Source organism: Temnothorax nylanderi, unplaced genomic scaffold (genome assembly GCF_030848795.1).
Source record: "Temnothorax nylanderi isolate EJ_2023f unplaced genomic scaffold, tnyl_v1.0 TNYL_tig0044_pilon, whole genome shotgun sequence".
Taxonomy (NCBI): Eukaryota; Metazoa; Arthropoda; class Insecta; order Hymenoptera; family Formicidae; genus Temnothorax; species Temnothorax nylanderi.
This window is the reverse complement of record NW_027249106.1, coordinates 336,514-356,134: the sequence shown is the minus strand read 5'-3', so window position 1 is coordinate 356,134 and position 19,621 is coordinate 336,514. Positions and strand designations below refer to the sequence as shown.

At 35.2% G+C, this 19,621-nt stretch overlaps 2 protein-coding genes across 6 annotated transcripts in view; one reads left to right on the top strand and one right to left on the bottom strand.

Moving 5' to 3' along the window:
- The first annotated feature begins 538 nt into the window (after positions 1–538).
- Positions 539–4,918, top strand: LOC139771765 (para-nitrobenzyl esterase-like). Of its 2 annotated transcripts, XM_071704787.1 has the most exons (9): positions 539–763; positions 991–1,285; positions 1,448–1,633; positions 2,097–2,299; positions 2,458–2,614; positions 2,766–3,092; positions 3,189–3,333; positions 3,462–3,654; positions 4,620–4,918. In XM_071704787.1, exons 1-8 carry the CDS (start codon positions 626–628, stop codon positions 3,625–3,627), a joined length of 1,617 nt encoding a protein of 538 aa, XP_071560888.1. In that variant the 5' UTR covers positions 539–625; the 3' UTR covers positions 3,628–3,654; positions 4,620–4,918. The 2 variants fall into 2 exon arrangements, with proteins under 2 accessions (XP_071560888.1, XP_071560887.1); XM_071704786.1 differs by having other exon boundaries at positions 3,462–4,918.
- The window catches only part of LOC139771764 (uncharacterized), a 38,478-nt gene continuing 22,632 nt past the window's right edge, over positions 3,776–19,621 (bottom strand). For 2 of the 4 annotated variants that reach the window (XM_071704781.1, XM_071704782.1), the window contains 31 exons: positions 19,295–19,606; positions 19,019–19,191; positions 18,853–18,952; positions 17,553–17,716; positions 17,191–17,412; positions 16,837–17,090; positions 16,607–16,767; positions 16,257–16,527; positions 15,920–16,162; positions 15,716–15,848; positions 13,304–13,472; positions 13,199–13,238; positions 12,982–13,117; positions 12,748–12,904; positions 12,334–12,462; positions 11,875–12,219; positions 11,624–11,789; positions 11,399–11,552; positions 11,169–11,295; positions 10,538–10,738; positions 10,267–10,436; positions 9,442–10,188; positions 8,685–8,847; positions 7,606–7,944; positions 7,110–7,407; positions 6,876–7,017; positions 6,594–6,793; positions 6,367–6,519; positions 6,147–6,270; positions 4,944–5,787; positions 3,776–4,836 (listed from right to left, as the gene is read on the bottom strand). In XM_071704781.1, coding sequence (XP_071560882.1) covers positions 4,607–4,836; positions 4,944–5,787; positions 6,147–6,270; positions 6,367–6,519; positions 6,594–6,793; positions 6,876–7,017; positions 7,110–7,407; positions 7,606–7,944; positions 8,685–8,847; positions 9,442–10,188; positions 10,267–10,436; positions 10,538–10,738; positions 11,169–11,295; positions 11,399–11,552; positions 11,624–11,789; positions 11,875–12,219; positions 12,334–12,462; positions 12,748–12,904; positions 12,982–13,117; positions 13,199–13,238; positions 13,304–13,472; positions 15,716–15,848; positions 15,920–16,162; positions 16,257–16,527; positions 16,607–16,767; positions 16,837–17,090; positions 17,191–17,412; positions 17,553–17,716; positions 18,853–18,952; positions 19,019–19,191; positions 19,295–19,606 — 7,067 coding nt within the window. In that variant the 3' untranslated portion in view covers positions 3,776–4,606. The remainder of the gene's footprint in view (positions 4,837–4,943; positions 5,788–6,146; positions 6,271–6,366; positions 6,520–6,593; positions 6,794–6,875; positions 7,018–7,109; positions 7,408–7,605; positions 7,945–8,684; positions 8,848–9,441; positions 10,189–10,266; positions 10,437–10,537; positions 10,739–11,168; positions 11,296–11,398; positions 11,553–11,623; positions 11,790–11,874; positions 12,220–12,333; positions 12,463–12,747; positions 12,905–12,981; positions 13,118–13,198; positions 13,239–13,303; positions 13,473–15,715; positions 15,849–15,919; positions 16,163–16,256; positions 16,528–16,606; positions 16,768–16,836; positions 17,091–17,190; positions 17,413–17,552; positions 17,717–18,852; positions 18,953–19,018; positions 19,192–19,294; positions 19,607–19,621) is intronic. The other 2 variants (XM_071704783.1, XM_071704784.1) reach the window with 2 other exon arrangements.

Sequence of the window (19,621 nt, the reverse complement as noted above, 5' to 3'; positions counted from 1 at the left end):
TTTCTTTATGTATAAAAGAATACATTGTCCATGTAGTACATATCTAGTTTTATACATATAATTTTTTGGAAAGTAAGGTACTATTATAGAATACACTTGTCGCGTAAATAAGAGCATTAATACATGCAAAACATGAAAATGCGGCAATCATATATATCATGTAGGCGCGCGCTAGCTCTCTCTCCCTCTCTCCCTCTCTCCCTCCCCCCCCCCCCTCTCTCTCTCTCTCTCTCTCTCTCTCTCTCTCTCTCTCTCTCTTTCTCTCTCGTAGGCGATCGTTGTAAGCTCGATCACCAGCGTGGTGTAGAAATAAAGATCGTGATGCGGATATAAACACACACACACACACACACACACACACACACACACACACACACACACACACACACACACACACACACACACACACACACACACACACACACACACACACAAATGTGACATAAACATTTATGATATATCGCTGTTAATGATAATTTATCATTTTCTGTGTTATCATTATCATTATCAAAGTTGAATATATAGTCGGTTCAAAGATAGCAGTATCTCTAGAAACGACGAACCTAACAGTCAAGTATACATAAGAACACAGTTCAAGTATGAAGTGAACAGTGTTCTTGTCATCATGGATGGACCGATTGTGACTGTGAAACAAGGAAAACTGCAAGGAATCTTAGAGGAAAATCTCCTCGGTTCTCATCATTATTTTTCTTTCAAAGGCATACCTTTTGCTGCTCCACCCGTGGGCGAGTTGAGATTTAAGGTAACTTATTTATCGAGCCCAAATAAAATTTGTGAATTTATCTTTATTTATTGTCTCTGTTTATATAAAAATATTTCACAATTATTTTAACGCATTACTATTATTCTGTTCGTATACCAAGAAAAGAATAACAAATCACTGGATTATAATTGTCTCGTGATTATTGCGATGTAAAATGTCATTTCACTCGATATTAAATCATATATTTCACTGTTGTCCAAAATCAGGATCCCGAACCTCCTACTCCCTGGGAAGGTATTCGAGATGCTTCCAAAAATAGCGATATTTGTGCACAGTTAGAACATTCGAAAACTCAAGTGGTTGTCGGCAGCGAAGACTGCCTTTATCTTAATATTTGCGTACCGTACAATGTCTATCGAACGACAGGAAATCCAGTTATGGTTTGGATTCATGGTGGAAGCTATCTTTTTGGTTCCGGCAACGACACTCACAAACGATCTGATTACCTTATGATAAAAGATGTTATTCTAGTATCCGTAAACTATAGACTTGGTGCTTTAGGTAAGATAGATGCTTTCAACAATTAAAACGTATCTCTTAAAGATGTTTGAAAAATTCTTATCACATAGGTATCCGCGAAAGATATATATATAGAACAGAGTACACACTTCTATCGTTACTTGTTTGTTTCATACCACAAACTTAAATGTTTTATTTTTCAAGGTTTCTTAAATCTTGATCATGAAGTAGCAAGCGGAAACCAAGGTTTGAAGGATCAAGTTGCCGCACTGAAATGGATCAAAGAAAATATTAAGGCTTTTGGTGGAGATCCAAATAACATCACTGTTTTTGGCGTCAGCGCAGGTAGCGCTTGCACCAATTTATTAATGTTATCACCGTTATCTAAAGGTATATAATATATTCCTAACAAATAGTAACAATGAAATCGAAATATAATCCGTTTAAAAATAAAATATTAATATTATTTCCCTCTGTCTCTCTCTCTCTCTCTCTCTCTCTCTCTCTCTCTCTCTCTCTCTCTCTCTCTCTCTCTCTCTCATACATACATTGTGCGGTTTTAATTTTACAGTTTATGAATATTAAAAGGAAAAGTTTATTGTAACAAAATTTAGTCAATATTTTACATTCTTGGAAAAAGAACGTTCTAGAATTTCCAAACTGTTACCTGCTAGCTCGCGATTATCTGCTGATTCATTGCACGTCATTGCGCATCTCTTAATGTTTATGTTTTTGTACATACATTATAGTTGTATGCGCGACATACATCAGATTCTTGCGGATTCTATTCCACTAATAAGCGCTTAATTATTTATAATTCAGATTATTTTCTGTTACATATATATAATTCTAGGTCTCTTTCACAAAGCTATTCTTCAGAGTGGTATAATTACATCTGATTGGACGATGATAAGAAACCAACCAGAAGCCAATTCTTTTAAACTTGCGTCGGTACTTGGCAATGATTCTAAGGATCCTGAAAAAGTTATTGAGTTTCTTCGAACAATACCCACAGCTAAAATCATCAAGGCACAACATAAAGTTCTCACTCCAGAGGTGAGAATTATTTTTCATTTATTCATATATTCCTTTTTTTTACATTTAAGATTTAAATTATCTTAATATATGATTATATATATGAGGATTTATTCATCTTAAATAATAAATGTTACGGATAACACTGTTGCTAATTATCCAAGAGGAATGCTTTGTAGGAAGCGCGTACTCTTAATATCCCATTTGGACCTACGATCGACGATAAAGCAAAAAAACCTTTTCTTCCATATCCCATCTCTCAGTTACTTGATGACGACAATAATATACCAATCATGATTGGTTACACTTCTCACGAATATATCTCTTTACTTCAAGGTATTAAGAGTTAACGAAAATTAGTAAATTTACTTACACTAAATATTACATCGTGTATTATATTATATATATGTTAAAGTATATTATTATATGTGATAATTTCCAGTATGGTTTTGCCTCATTTTAAATTTATAGATTTATCTGTTAATAGATACCAGCGAGAAGACTTTAAAAACAATGTATGCGGATTTACCGCGATACGTAGGAAATTTTATAAATTCGCAAGACCCGGAAAAGATAATGCAGATGACAGAAAAAATTAAACAAAAATATTTCTGTAATAAATTACCATTTACTGAAGAGAGTATCCCTTCTATTATACGATGGCTGAGTGACTTGCATTTTAATATTCCCATTGAAGATTTTGTAGATAAACGAAGGAAAAATAAGCAAGTGCCGACTTATTTCTATAAATTTTCCTATGTCGGAAATGAAAAAACTGAGACGAACCTTATAAATAATAAATTGACTGTAATCGGTATACAAGTTAAATAATTTATAAATCTCTCTCGATTAAAAATTTATTTTATTTATTTTTACTTTATAATACAATAATGTTAATGTAATTTTTTAGGAGCTGCTCATACTGATGATATGTCGTACCTCTTTTACATACCTAAATGTAAAATTAATAATCTTCAACCGCCAGCAATAGGTACAAAGGATCGGCAAATACTAGAAATTCTTACGAGAATGTGGACCAACTTTGCAAAGACAGGGTAATTATCAGAAGCTATATATACATTATTGTGTTTTATATATATATATATATATATATATATATATATATATAAAACACAAAGATTATTAGAACAGGTAATAAAATAAAAATATTTTTTGTTTTCAGAAATCCTACACCTGTCTTAGATCAGTACGTAACTATTAATTGGCTACCGGCAACAGCGGATATCTTTAATTATTTAGACATCGGCGATACTCTTCAACTTTTAACCATTGCTGATTATAATAGCATATTGCAAGAGTTGGAATTATATAAATCCTGCAAACTCTAGTATATCGACTAGTGTAAAACTTGCAAAGTTACGTATAAGTCTTTGAGATATATTGTTATATGATTTAATGTGTGTGTGTGTGTGTGTGTGTGTGTGTGTGTGTAAGTAGAAAATATTTCTGTGTGGGTACTTATTAATGCAACTGGTGTATATATATATATATCCTTTATTTCTCTATGTAAATAGCTTACAGTAATAATACAGATGTTGTTCGTCTTATTTTCACGATACAACTGCGGGGATATGTTCGCAATAACAATCTTAAATTCAAAGTATATTTATGCATCTTGCCAGGTGATATAATACTGGATATAATATCATCAATTGTTCACGAAATGTCGCTTATTCAATTATGTACATATACGTCTCTTAAAGATGTTTTCGTCAATATACATATGTTAAAAAATTTTATTTTACAAAAGTGCCAATTATATATCTACACGGTAATAACGTATACTTCAAAATTATTTTTGAAACTAAAAAGTGACAATATATGGATATCTACTTATTATATTTCAATATAGCAAAAGTATTTCTTTCAACTTGTAGATGCAATTACAATTAGTCTTTAAATAAAAAACACTAGAAAGTACAAAAATTTTGAGAATATGATTTTTCCGTTGACTGCGACACAATTAATAAAAATTCTAAATTGTTGCTTGCATAAATTCTCCACGAGAATAATCGCTCATTCTAACAATAAGTTATATATATTTTCCATCAGATCAGATTTTTGTTAACATAATTGATAAAACAATTTAAATTTAATTTTTAATGTTAAAAACGTGCAAGAATTATTCACAATCAGTTGTGTTTAATGTATTGCATATCACGCCTCTATACGTATCTAAAGTACAATCTTTCTACTTTATATTTGTGACTTCTCGCAAACAATATGTTTCTATTTCACTTGAAATTGATACGATGATATATATTTTACTTCAATTTGTATTATTCAATGTGTATTTCAAAAGATATCTTATTTGTTCCAGAATGCGAAAGCTTTCTGTATTCTCTCGTTGTGTGGCTTTCCTGTGATTATGCCGGCAGGATATGCACGCTGTACCATCGAAACTTGCGAATTGTTCGAATTTGATCTTTCACTTTCTCTTTCGAATATCTTGGCCGTACGACTTACGTTTCCGGTTGGAAGAAATTTGTCGCGATTATGACTGCTTAATATCCTTGTGTTCGTATTCTCGTTGATAACTGCGAAATTGTAATATTTTAATAATGTTATCTTAATTTTGTCCATGATAAATATATGTCAGCATATTATAAACAAATTTAATTTAAGACATTTAATTTACACACACCTTTCCGCACAGGATTAGTTTTACACGAAGCTTTAGTCACGTCACTCTTTGTAGCTACCTTGCCTTCGTCCGCAGTAATTTCCGTGTCCCTAGGAAAAGATTTCTTGTCTTGCACTAAACTTGCTAAGATTCCTGCCGTTGAACTTGACCGATTTTCTTCTCTTTTCAATGTTCGTTTGCTTTCTCGGTTGTGAGTCTCATGATCTATTTCTTCTTCGATAGTGGACACCATTCCCAGTTCATCTACTTGTAATGAAGAAGTCATCAGACTCGAGCTGCAATCACCTATTCCAGAATCGCGCGAATCGCCCCGAAACACCTTATGCAACGTCTGCGATTTTAGAATCATATGTTGTTCTATTTCAGAAGATTTATCGATTACTTCTTTGTCGCTTTCTTTATTTCCTTTCGATATTAAAATCTCTAAATGCGCCGTGACGTTTTGTAACATGTCTTCTGCCTTTGGTATTAATTCGGTATCTAATCTAGGCATCTCTTTTTCAATATTCATCTGCTTTGAAAGATCATCCAAGCTACTTTCTTCCTTCGTCGATGTTTTTTCTATTGTCACATTTACTTCCGTCACACACGTGGAATGTAAATCTGTCTGCGATTCCGCTTCAGCATCAGAGTCCTTTTCCGTGCTTGTCTCATCATGCTTCGTATTTTTATCAATATCAACAGCAGCATAAATTGATTTAATTCCATCAGAATATTGCATCTCGATGCTATCGAAACGTTTTTCAAGCGTAGGCGATGATTCTGCTGTTGTTGTGGGACTACGTCTATTATGTGCCGAAAGAATTGCCATTCTTCCCAATGCGCGAATGGCATTTCCTGTTTTCTATTAAAATAAATGGCACAACGCATGCACACTGAAGACTTAAAACACATGCTAAGATTATTTGAAAAACAAAGTTTAAACTATAAAATTTATAATAAATTATTGGGTTAATAAAAAAATTCTAGCAATCAACATAAACACATATATCATTATATATATATATATATATATCAGTTGAATTTTTTACTGATTTTTCATTTTTAACGAAACATGCTATCTCAAATATTTTTTTGTTCGAAAGTAAAAGTAATATTCATTTACTTTAAATTTGTGTTACATTTTTCTTCTCACTTTCTCAATTTAACAACATATTCAAAACAATGATAACACAATTTTGAACAAAATCTATTAATACACACCTGCCACTTTCTTCGTATGATGAATTTTTTTAGTTTTTCTGTCGGCAAGACTACTCTGCTCATAGCCGTAGCATGTTGTACCACCCACGGATGTTCCAAGCACTGAATGGCCGACATACGTAATCTATGCCAAGGAATACATAGAGAAAAATTCGAGTTTATGTGTGATTAGACTTATAAATAAACCTCTATAATAGGAAAGACCTCTATAAAAACCTACTCTTTTCGTTTAATAAGTAAACCACTGATGAAGTTTTTAGCGTCATTTGAAATAGCATCGAAAGCTTCGTCTTCTAAATCGTAATCCGCTCGTGTGATGTTGGCGAAAGTTTCAGCATCATTGTCTCCCATGAATGGCGATAAGCCGGTCAATCTACGCATCATAATCGATGACAATCAATTGGATATATTGCTTGAAAATAATTATTAAAAAATAATCACACTTACAGAACATAACAAATTACACCGATGCTCCACATATCCGACTCAGTGCCGATAGGTTCGTAACTTATAATTTCCGGTGGAATAAATTCCGGTGTACCAAAAAGTACTCTAACCGGTTGATCAGATTTTAAAGCCTGAGCCAATCCAAAATCAATCAGTTTAATTTGATGAGAAGTTCGCGTACGGCACATAATATTTTCTGGCTACAAGATAAAACGAATCATTATTTAGTTTGCGATTATCAAACTAACAATTATTATCATCTGCGAAAAACCTACAACCTACTTTCAAATCTAGATGTACGATTTTATTTTGATGCATATATTCGACTCCTTGGCAAATTTGTCTCATAAAGAGAATACTGTCCTTTTCGGTTAAAGTAAAGTCGTCGGCCACTACTCTCTCGAACAACTCTCCACCTGAAATACTAAAAGAGAACATAAATATTATAATATATCACGTTAAAATTTAATACTTGTATATAATTAATGTAATGAACGATACTAAATGTGTACTTACTATTCCGTGATCAGCACTGTTTCACGTGGACTTTCGTAAGCAGCAGCCAGTAGTAGAAGTTTAGGATGCCTTAATGCGTTCATAATTTTAATTTCTTCGCGGACTTGCTCGCGATCTTTCGCTTTGATCGTTTTAACGAACTTGGCAGCAAAAATCATGCCTGTCGGTCGTTCGATGACTTTTTTCACTACACCATATCGGCCCTTTCCTAGTTCCTCGAAAACGTCGTATCTTTCGCCAAAAAGTTTGCCCTCTTCCGGTACTACTAAACGAGCTTCAAAGCTCGGCTCGAATTCGTCTTAAAAAGTAAGACGGTCATTTAATTCATAATAATTATAACTAAATTTTTAATTTACATTTTTAAAATTTCTTAGAATAATACTTTCTTTTTAAATACTTTCTACATATATGTAGAGAGAGATGGATAAAATAAGATATTAAAGTTATATAATAAAGGAATAATTTCAAGGGCCCTTTATTAAGAGTAAATTATCACCTTCTTCCTCCTGAAGCATTGTTTCTTCTTGTTTTGGGATTCTGACAGGATCAGATTCCATGCCAGGATCACTGAGTCCGTGGATATTTTCAGCTCGGATACGGAAATAGTAACTCTCACCCGGTGTCACGAAATTCCTTTCAGTTGTTGCTACCGTGTGACTCAGCGAATGACAAGACTTGGCAATTATCGTCCACGTGCTTTCACCAGCGCGTTTTGCTTCCACAGTATATCCGATTACGGTACGGCCTCCGTCATAAGGTGGAGATCGCCAAACGATCGTTGTTTGACCAGCGCTGAAGTTTACACTCGGTTTATCCGCTAGTGCTTCGGGTGGACCTGAATAGAAATCAATATTTCCCGTTAACGGGAATGAAACGTTGGCACTACATTCCCATTCACGTATAATAGATCGCGCCGAAAGTCACTTTTAATAAACTGTTTTATGGCACGTGTTACGTGCTATCTTATCTGCAGTTCGTGCTGTTAATTCAAATTTTATATTGTCGATAATATTGCGGATTGTCAAGCACAGAGTCGGAACGATCGCGCGTGTTTTAAAAGAATTCACACGTCATTAAGACGACGTTACGTCGCGTCGTTAAGATGCGCCGTGACTCGCGACACGTATATTCCTTCTCATGATACATGCGTCTTCTGAGTCTTAGGTCTTAGTCTTAGGTATACGCGGCGCGGACAGTTCAAGGCAAGAGGCACAGAAGAGGTGGAACTGATGCCACTGATGCCAGTGGAGGAAGCGCGGAAAGGAGGAGTTATTGCGCGGTATGTCACGTGAGACTGCCGTCTGCCTTGTATGCAAGAAAAGGAACTGGACCGTGCAACGTGCAACACGCACTTACGCATATGGAACAATGCGTACGTAATGGGTGATGTCTCGTTTGTGAACATGTGGAATACTTAATCGTAAAAATATTGTCTCTATTGAGCACCGTCGATCAATTGCGTTTGATACTCTCTCCGTGTAATTAAGTTTAATTAAGTCAAGGTCGATGAACAGATGAACAGCGTATGACAGAGAGTTTCGCGCGAAAGCAAACAATATAAATAAATAGTTTTACCTTCCACAGCTAAGCTGAAGAATCTTCGATCTTTGCCTAACGAATTTTCCACTGAGACTTGGTATTTTCCAGCGTGATCGTATGTCACATCGTCTAGGGTCAGGTAAGATACACCATCCCTGTTGACTATCCCAATTTTCTCGCCTGATCGCAATTCTCGATTCTTAAATTAAAATAAAAATATTTTACCAAACGTATATACCAAAATATGTCAGAGACACTGTTAATATCTAAGAATCAATGTAATCAGAAATAAAGTTGATCCACGCCAGCTGCGTATGTGCGGCTGTATGACGAGAAGCAAATGATATGACGACCGACTTACGTATTTCGATTGGCTTTCTCAAAGTTTAAACGTCTGCCATATTTCTGGTGGGGATTTTATATGTATTATAGTATAGTAATAAGAAATATTATTTCGGTATAATTCCCGAGGCTAAAGATAAGCATAAATAACGATCATCCTGAATGATTAATTTCTGTGTAAAGATAGTCGCGCGTTTATTCATGCTGTGATGTGTACTTAAATCTGTTTAGATTAAATGTGATCGTGTTGAATATATCGATATCGTAGTTTACATACGTTAATCATAAAACAGCATAGAACGCCTATTGAGAATAGTAGTCTCTTTTACAAGCGAAATTAAAGTTTGTAAAATGTATTCGTTGAATTGAAAATTGAAACGAATATTTCTCTTTTGACACTAATTATTATAATCAATAAAATTTATATTATAAGCAAAAGAATTAAACTTACCACTCGAAGCCACTTGACCGTTGGTTCGGGACATCCTTGATAAGTTACTTTGAGTACTGTCCTGCTTCCCCTAAGTACATTTATGTCAGTTGGTTCTTTTATTATCGTAGCTTTTATCAACTTCTCTGAACGCGATTCCACATGTTCTTTGTTCGGTACAGAGTCAATATTCTGATGAAAGAATTGTTCCGTTTTCTTTGGCGATAATAACTTTACGGAAGTATCAGTATATATTATATTTTCTTCATCACTTAATGAAGATGATAATCTTTGATCTTTCGAAAGTTCGAAAAGATTACTGTCTAAATTTTTCTTTATAATTCTTTGTACCGATAAATCGTCCGCAAATCGTGATTTTTGCATATCAATTGACGCATTATTACAAGTACGCTTTCTTAATGGCAAAGGGGAAATATGCTTAGTAGACGATAGAGTACATCGAGGAAACGAAGATGATCTGGTACGCGTTAGCGACTTCTCGTCATGTCGACATTTTAATGACGATAGTTTCCCCATTGTTTCCGGCATGCCACCAAGATTAGTATTGGCCTCTGCGTGAGATTGAATATCTTCAAACTTCGTCACGAAGTCATTGAAATCGTATAACGAATTTTGTAACTGCAGCTTGGCAATGCAACTGATGGATGGACCCCTTCCATTCACGGAAGCTACGCATCGAATCTCTCCTGTATCGCGTAATGATATGTCACGTATTCTTAAGATGCTGACATTACCATCTTTTTCAATCTTCAAATATATAAATAATAATTATAATTAACAATAATTGTACTTAATATATACATTTTTTTTTGTCATTTTACTTACTTTACATTTTGAATTTTCTCGGGCATTTTTTCCATTTATTGTCCAAATAATTTCTATAGTTTTCTCGTACTGCGCTCTGGCACAAAAACAAACGGTAGTGCCTTTTGTGGCAATAACTGATAACGGAGTTTTTGTAAATTGAAGCGGTAATTTGAAAGCGTCTTTGTAGTCTATTTAAAAACGTTAAGAGATGTAAAGCATGAATATTACTAAATGAGAAAACGATCTAGACAATATTAAAATCAAAATAATAATTAAAAATAAATCAGACCTTGCACAGCAAAAAGACTACTGCAGGACGCAGTACCAAAATCGTTCCGTACAATGCAGGTATATTCACCGGCATCTTGTGGACAAACTTTCGATATTCTGAGAGCAATACCTCCATCTCCATACACAACGTATTTATAACAATTATTGTCAGGTAATTCGCGACCATCCTTGGACCAAGTAATGGTGAAAGGAGGTGTACCTGAAACAATAGAGAGAAAAAAGATTTTATTTTAAAAGATTTACTTAGCTCAGCTAAACACACAAAGGAATTCCGCACAATTCTTATGAGAAAAACGTTTTCGGTCAATTTGCTTGAATTTGTGATACGTTGTAATTCTTGTGTCCCCGATGAAAAGTCTCAAATTTCATCAACTTTCTGATTAATTTCTGAATTATAGAATTTTAAAGATTTTCTTCACAAAAACCGTTTGTTATACGTCTAGACGAATTTGCACTTGTGTGCCTGCCCGCATATGTATATATCAATGTATGTGAATGCCCGTACTCATCGCCTCCTCCAATTCCATCGTCCAGGCGATGAGTACGGATATTTATACAAATTGACCGAAAACGTTTTTCTCATAAGAATCGTGTGGGGCTTTAAAAACAAATAAATTAATAAGTTTTACCTGTGACTCCGGTTTGAAATTCGTGACAATGATTCTCCATGACAATTGACTCTTTCGGCAATAATTGCAGAAATTGTGGTGGATTCTTGTCCGCGATAGACGTGTCATGGGGATCTAATACAGTTACCTGCGAATAATCATATATTTTAAATTAAAGAAATAACGTAATAGAGAAGATCTTGAAGAAAATTGTTAACTTGTGTTTCATGTAGCTTGTAGCTCTTATTCACCTGACAACTGTTTCTCATTGATCCAAGAATATTAGTCGCTACGCAGGTGTATTCACCCGCGTCACTGGCTTTCACTTTTGATATTTCGATTCTGGCAGTTGTGCCATCGAAATATCTCTTTATTCTAGAGGATCGTTCCAACGGTCGTCCATTTCTAGACAAAATTTATATAAATGATACTTTGTTGCAGACTTGTCGTACAATAAAATCTCTCCGCATTTTTACCTATACCACGTTGACGTTACGCTCGGCGTTCCTTTTACACGACATTCCAATTGTAAACGGCTGTTTATTCTACTGGTAGTCGAAAGAAGACTTCGGTCAAACGAAGGATATGTTCTAGGTGAGGCACTTCTAGTTCTGATAGTTCGACTCGTCGATTCATACCGATCTTTTTACAATTAAATACATTTATATAGAATGAGAGTATTTGTAAAAGATAAAAAGAAAATATCTATCGCGAGTTATATACGTACTTATTACTTCAAGACGAGCACTGGCCTCAATTCGACCAAAATCGTTTTCTGCTATCACTCTGTAGAGAGCGGCGTCTTCTTGCATTACGTCGGTGATTTCAAGTATCTTAACGTCATCCCGTTCTTTGATGGAGATCCTCGTGCTCGGTGTTACAATGGCACCATTCTTGTCCCATCTTATCCAGGGCACGGGATGACCAACTACGGCACATTGGAAACGCACAGTTTCGCCTTCCTGAACCAGACGATTGTGCGGCACTGCATAAAATTTCGGCGGGCAAACCTTTAGCCTTTTTGATGTTCCGCCTCGCGGCAAAACTTGCGGTGATCTGAATTCGCGCCCGTCTGAAAATAAATTTTTATTTGATTATTCTCAATCGTTGCTTAATTTTTCTATTATTTTCTTCTTGAAACTTTACACTTTCTTCTGCAAAATCAAACTTTTTATTTTAGACTTACGGGAAACCGCCGGTGACAAGCTTCTAATAGGCGTCGATCGTGGTGTCGATCTTGGAGTCGATCCTGCTGACAGTAGACCCATTGGCCTCGTCAATCTTTGGCTCAATATATTTTCTTTTCCCTCGGGGACTACGACACACATATTAATTTAAATCATTATGACTTTAGAAAATTTTCAAATTATTCTTCGATAAATAAATGTTCACTATAAATATATATGTACGTTCTATATAAAATTATGATAAACTCATGTTCACATCAGTCATGTCATTATGCAACTTTGGAAAGTAATTGACAATTAGTATAATAAAAACGAATGTGATTCAAAGAGATATTCATCACATTTTGCAACGCGTTTTACTTGGAACCTTTATATGAATCTTTCGAGAGAGAGAGAGAGTTATACTACATTACCATCTACAACTAAACAGGCTGATGTATATGCTTTTCCAAGGTCGTTGTAAGCCACACATGTGTATTCTCCTTCATCCTCGGGATAGACATGTTGGATATTTAATCGTGCCATTTCACCGTCGAATTCGGCAGCAAAATCGCCTACCATGGCTATAATCTGACGAAAAATACTTTAAATGTTGTAGTTTATCAGCTATGTGCGACATTACTATAAGTACTTAAATTTCTTATTACTTTGCCACCACGTTCCCAACGAACCAAAGGTGCTTCTGGTGTGGCGTAAACCTTACACTCCAAGGAGACAGCGTCGCCGTCGCAACACCGAAGATCTCGCAATTCTCTCTTTATAATCGGCAGTGTCAATACTTTTCTATAGAGTTTAATATTTTATTAATAAAACGAGGCAAATAGAAACGTGTATGCGCGTCACTAAGCTTTCGTAATAACTCACCCGTGAGGCGATTTCTGCGTTTGTTCCTCTTTGCCTTGTCCTGAAAAAATCGTTGAATGAGATTTGTTCAACGCAAAGCAAATTCGTTCGTGTCTCGAAGTTTACCTTTCGCATAGATCTGCAAAGAAATTACAGCTTTAGCTTCCCCATGGCAGTTGCGAGCTATCACGGAATATGTTCCAGTAAAATCGAGTTTAGCGTAAGGTATTTCCAGTCGATATTGTGACCCTGCACCCACTAACCGGAAGTGAGGTGCGTCCTTATAATAGTCGGGCTGCAAAATAGAATTCGTGAAAAGTATGAACATGCAAAAGACTCAAGAACGCCGCGCAAGTATAAGTAAGTACTGCAAGTAGTATGTAAATTCAACTGAATCGAGAATGCTGTATCGTATTATATTATTTTTTATCAACGTTCGTTCCGTACGTTCTCACTTACTTCATATATATATATATACACGAATTTCATCGCTAACTGCGTACATACTCGGCTACAAGTGAAACGTTAAATTGTTGAGGAAGTGATTCAAAGTAACTTTAAGTAAGGTAATAACAATTCGGGGATTGATATATTTCCACAATAGCGACGTCATTCAATTTGACAGCATTATTAAGTTATGAAACCATATAACAAATAACGAAGATGTATTAATTTCGATGATAATATGGTTTAACGTGTCCTCGATCGTGACTACTAATGCGTGATTGCATTCGCTTGAATGTCTTCTGGCGAATGTATTCAAATCGTGTCCGTTGTACACATTTTGGATGTTAGTTCTTACGCAAGATTATGAGACGGGGTTAAAACTCAGCGTGTGGTGTTGGGAACGAAAAGGACAGTGAGAAAAGAGAGGTAAGAGAGAGAGAGATGTCTTCGTCACGATTCTAGCCCATATAGGGAGCGAAAGTTGAACAGATCGCTACAATCTGATCTGATTGAACGTATATTACATGAGTAATATTTAATATATATTACTGTTTCTCAAATAAATTTAATAATTTTATATACTTTAATAGCGCTTAGACATGGAAAGCTATATAATCTTTAATCCTTGAATTCGAATCGTGACATCATAATAAACTCCCGAGATGTATCTATCTTGCACCTGTCACATTATGGTTCACCTACGTTAAAATTTATGCGGAGGATACTTCTCGATTAAGAAGATAGATGCTATAAATTCTTACAGAGACAGTTTGCAAGGACTCTTGGCTTTATATATATGTATATATATATACACAATACGTCACCACAAAAGCTATTTATGCCTAATCGCGGTATACAACAAAATAAAATACAGAATAGAATTAAATCCAATTCTGAATTAAGTAATACTCTTATAACTTTATGTGATCGAAACTATGTTTAAAACTATATAAGCTATTTAATTGAGTGTATTTGTAATTATATCTACATATGTAATTGGGTATCTGTGAATGAGAGAACATTCGCAACGTTAACTTTTCAATAAAATTCTAAAACATCCATTTATAATTATATATTAATATAATTGTATTCGTAATCCTGATGTATTTAGTTCGGTTTAGGATTTTGTTTTTTTTTCTCTCAGCTCTGGACAAATAATATATTATGTAAATTAATAATTCGATATCATACTTACATTATCGTATTCCACACCGAATTGAATCTAATTTTCTTGATAAGTAATAGAATAATAATTAAAATTGTAAAAAATTGTGAATTGACCAAAACAGACTAAATATGCGTTTCGTGAGTTAAATTTAAATAGTAATACACGTTTCACATAAGACGCAAAATAACGATTTCACATCATATAAGTAATCAAAAATTGAAGCGGCTGTTCGTTCGCTAAAGTTACACGGCGACTGTTTTGCTGCTCGTATGTTACAGTACCGATTCATCGTCGAAGAAAGCCGAGTTGGTCTCGACGATAAGTGGGGATATACTGTTCTGTGCGCATTTTACGATTATGCAGATATTTTGAAGTGACGTAGATGCGCATGTTTCTTTGGTCAATGCATCACTTCCGTTTCTTGTTTTGGATTGGTACATCGTCAATTGACAGTACGAATCCCTCTCTCGAATGCGATTGTATATTATTGAATCTCATTCCTTCGTCCGTATTAAAAATGTAATATGACGTAACGCATTGTTACCATGTACGAAACTATCCAATGTCAATGCCATTTCCTTCAGCGTATATAATGTCTTGCCCGTTTATGGTTACAATATGTTCTCTGTTACACTCTGCTACGTAGTCATTTTTTCGTAGTTACCTTGATCCACATAACACAGCTCAAGTCAGCATAGATACACGTCATTTCACCATTTGCAAAATGTTCGTTTCGCAATCGTCCATAATTTTTAATTGCGACTAATTAACCGAAATACAATGAAATTTCTTTCAAGCTCTTTTTTTTATTTTTTTAATTGCAACACCGTCTTATTACATCACGTCGAACTTGTATTTGAAAAGAAGCAAAGAGTTGCGAATGAAACAAGTTATAAACCTAGGAAAATATTCATATAGTTTACCTTGAGAAAATCGCGCAACCATATTACTTCCGGCTTAGGGTCTCCGACCACTTCACAAAGAATGATAACGGTATTGCCCTCGATCGCTTCAGTTGATAAAGGTTTCGTGACAAAAAGAGGCTCTTTCGAATATCTAAAAGTAGAACAAATTTATTTACAACTTCGTTGCTATACGCCTAAATGAGCTACAATGATCGAACTCACGGTATATCTGGACTGGTGCTCGTAACATTGAATGATTCATCAATGGACGACTGATCCTGGATCGGGGCCGTAACAGCTACTCTGGTGGATGTCTCAGTTTGACCGACTACATTCGTTGCAGTGCAACTGTAAACTCCTGCGTCTCGCATAGTAACATTAGCCAGAGAAAATTGGACGGTACCATCGTGGCTCAATGTCATTATCGCTCTTCTACTAGGTCGCAGGCGAATACCATCGCGATGCCTACGTGGAAGAATGTGATTATAATATATATATATATATATTTTTTAGTCCTGTTATAAATTTGAGAGTATCGTTAATTGTAATCATCGCTTACCAGACGACACCAACACTTGGATAAGCTTCGAGTTGTGCCGACATTCGTAGTTCACCGCCCGAATGAATCGCGTAAGCCGCATTGAGATCTCGAAGAAATTCCGGTGCGATGTAGGCTCGAATTCCTTTGTCTACGACGAGGATACATCGACAAGACACCGAGCCGTTTATATTCCTCGCTGTCACCATGTAACATCCAGAATCTTCAAGAGCGGAATGAATTATTTCCAGAGTATGAAAATTTGAGTCATCATCCCAAAAGATATGGCGATCTAAAGAAAAGAACATACAACAAAGAGAAATAGGAAATATGAAATTTCATATCAAACTGTCAATGAATAAGCTAATTACCATCTTGAGAGATTTCCGTTCCGTTTTTGTACCAAGTGATCTCTGGAGCGGGATGTCCGATGATTTGACAAGTAAGCCTTACCGGATAAGTTGTTTGCACTCGCCTGTCGCGTATCCTCATGGTGAAGTGTGGTGGTCTGTCTTCCGGTTCGATGCTCAAACTTTTAACGGAATTGTATCAGATTGTATTACTATAAACTTTCTTGTATCGAGATGGTACATTTACTTACCTCGTTTTAAGTTTAGCATCGGCCTCGATAATTTTTGGATCAGTAACAACGAGAATTCTAGCGAACGACGACACTTTACCGATCCTATTGTTTGCTTCGCAAATGTATCTTCCGGAATCATCCTCTTTAATATTTGCAATTGTCAAAGAACATTTAGAACCATTATAATGTATCGCAAATCTTGAATCATTGCATGGATTAATTTCCGTTGCTTCCCGATACCATCGTATTTCCATTTTGGAATCACCGCGAATCTAAAAGAAATATATATATATATATATGTATATATACATAAGATGAGGAGCGTTAGTTAAAAATATAATAAAATATTTATGTTCTTGTTTATAAACTTGCCTCACATTCCAATTTTACCGGCGCTCCTTCAAGAGCCTTTAATTGACCTGGTAGAATTTTTGTGAATTCTGGAAGATCGGTACTTTCGGTCACCAATACTGAATTCGTCATCGTAACTGGTTCGCCCCATCCGTAACGATTTCGCGGTGTTACGCGAAATTTGTATTCTCCACCTGGTCGCAAATTGAATGCGTCGAATGCGTTGATTGGCGTAACTCCCAGCTGACAAGAATAAATAATTATTTGATTTAGGAAGAAATAAGTTAAGATGTGTGTGTGTGTGTGTGTGTGTGTGTGTGTGTGTGTGTGTGGGTGTGTGTATTGTTAAGCTAGAAGTATCAATCATTTTCTTTTTGTTTTACCTCTACCCATCGTGCACCTCCGTCACTACCTAATAGCCAAGCTTCGACTTTATAAGCGATCACCGGTGCAGGTCCTTTTCTTTCTGCTTTACCCCAACTCAATGATAGCCAGGTTTTTCCACCATCGATAACAACAGGTTCGCTACTAATCGGACCGGGCACGTCTGAAAAATTATAAGATATCAAATTACAAATGTTTAATTGTGTCTGTTACATTTAGAAGAATTGTTTTTTAAGAAAATTTATTATAGAAACAATACTCCTTTATTTGCTAACCTCGATGTCCATACAAATATTCTAAGAAGTCAGTAATTAAACAATCCTTGGTCCAAAAACATCGCAAACGTGAAATAGTAATATTGTCATTTTCAGCATTAATAATGATTCCATGATCATGTGACATCATAATAAATTTTGTTTACTTGGCGATGTATAATTATTAATGCTTGTAAATAAAAAAAATCGCGTCTTGATATTAAAAAGAAAACGAAAGAAAGAAATATTTAACGTATTATGCAATAAGAATGTTATAAAAATAATGATAAATTCGTGGCGGATTTAACATTTCTAAAAAGATATTAATGTCGATGAAATAAATAAATAATTTTTCACTTTGCGAAATTATTTCTTATCAGCACAAATGTATCGTCTGCACAAAACTGAAGGTTTTGAAAAGTAGGGTATATGAAGTGATTCGCGTTTAGATGACGACTGAATTTTGAATTTGCGGAATTCGTGAAGTGTTGGTAGGAGATATGTAAAGAAGGCAAACTAAAATAACCCGTCTCGAAATGTTTCTCGAATGAAGGAAACTTGGATGTTCTCTTGTCGTGTTTATTTTACATAACGAGTACAAATTCGCGAACGTGCTAATTCTGAATTCAATTGAAACTGCCTTACATCTCAGTCTCAGGATACCGGCTCATTTATTTCAAAGATTATATTTACATATATTTAACAAGATCTTCGATCAACATATCAATTCGATGAATAGTCAAACTAAATATTGATGTCAGTTTGCGCGACCGCTTAGTCCAGGCGTCAATTGGCGTTTAGCCATGAAAATTTAAGCCAAGTGTACGATGTTGCAGTTGGTGTAGATTGTTTGTCATTCTAATTTTAATATGTTATACAATAATATCGTGACATTTTAGTTAGTATCTATTACTATATTACTAAATAATTCATGCGTTTATTTATTAAAATTCATGCAAGTGATACTAGAAAATCTTATAATATATTACTCGAGCATTCTCTTTTATAGTTAATATTGCATATAAATAATCGCAAAGCCACTTACTCCTCACATGGGACATATCGTTGTCGTATTCTTCTGCGTTGCGGTCAGTAACAGAATTCCAATCTGATAATGGAGTCAGTGACCTAGCACGTTGCTTTACCTGTTTGAAAATACGTTACTGATTATATGTTTCTCTTACTTCAATTAAATTTACGAAGATTCTCACCTTGATCGAGAAGAAGCTTCTGTCACAGCCATATCTATTTTTAACCAAAATGCAATAGGTACCTTCATCAGAAGGTATAACTCTTTTTAATATTAATCTGACATAATCATCAATACTCTCTTTGTACGATCTTGGTCCACCCGTAATGTCTGTTAATCCCTTCATCCATATTACTAAAATAATAGAATAGATAGATAAAGAATAGAGAAGAGAGAAAATAAAGAGAAAAATAAACTAATATTACTTTGTGAATACGAGAAATTTGTCGAGTCTTACTTCGAGGCTTAGGGATACCGCTGACTCGGAAAGATATACTGATGTCTTCGCCAACGATCACATCGATCGATTTCTTGGAAGGTCTTGAGACGAACATCGCCGGTTTTTCTCCATCGATAGCGCTCGATGATATTACATCCACCGTCGCGCTTGTATCCACTTGTCCATAATCATTGATCGCTCTACACACATATGTACCCCTTTCCGACTCTGTCGTGTAAAGTCCACGTTCTACAAAGGTTCTCGCTTTTGGTATCGTAATTGCCTCCTTTTGGTCGCCGCGTAGCCATTCCACTTCCAGAGACGGCATACCTATAATAAATTAAA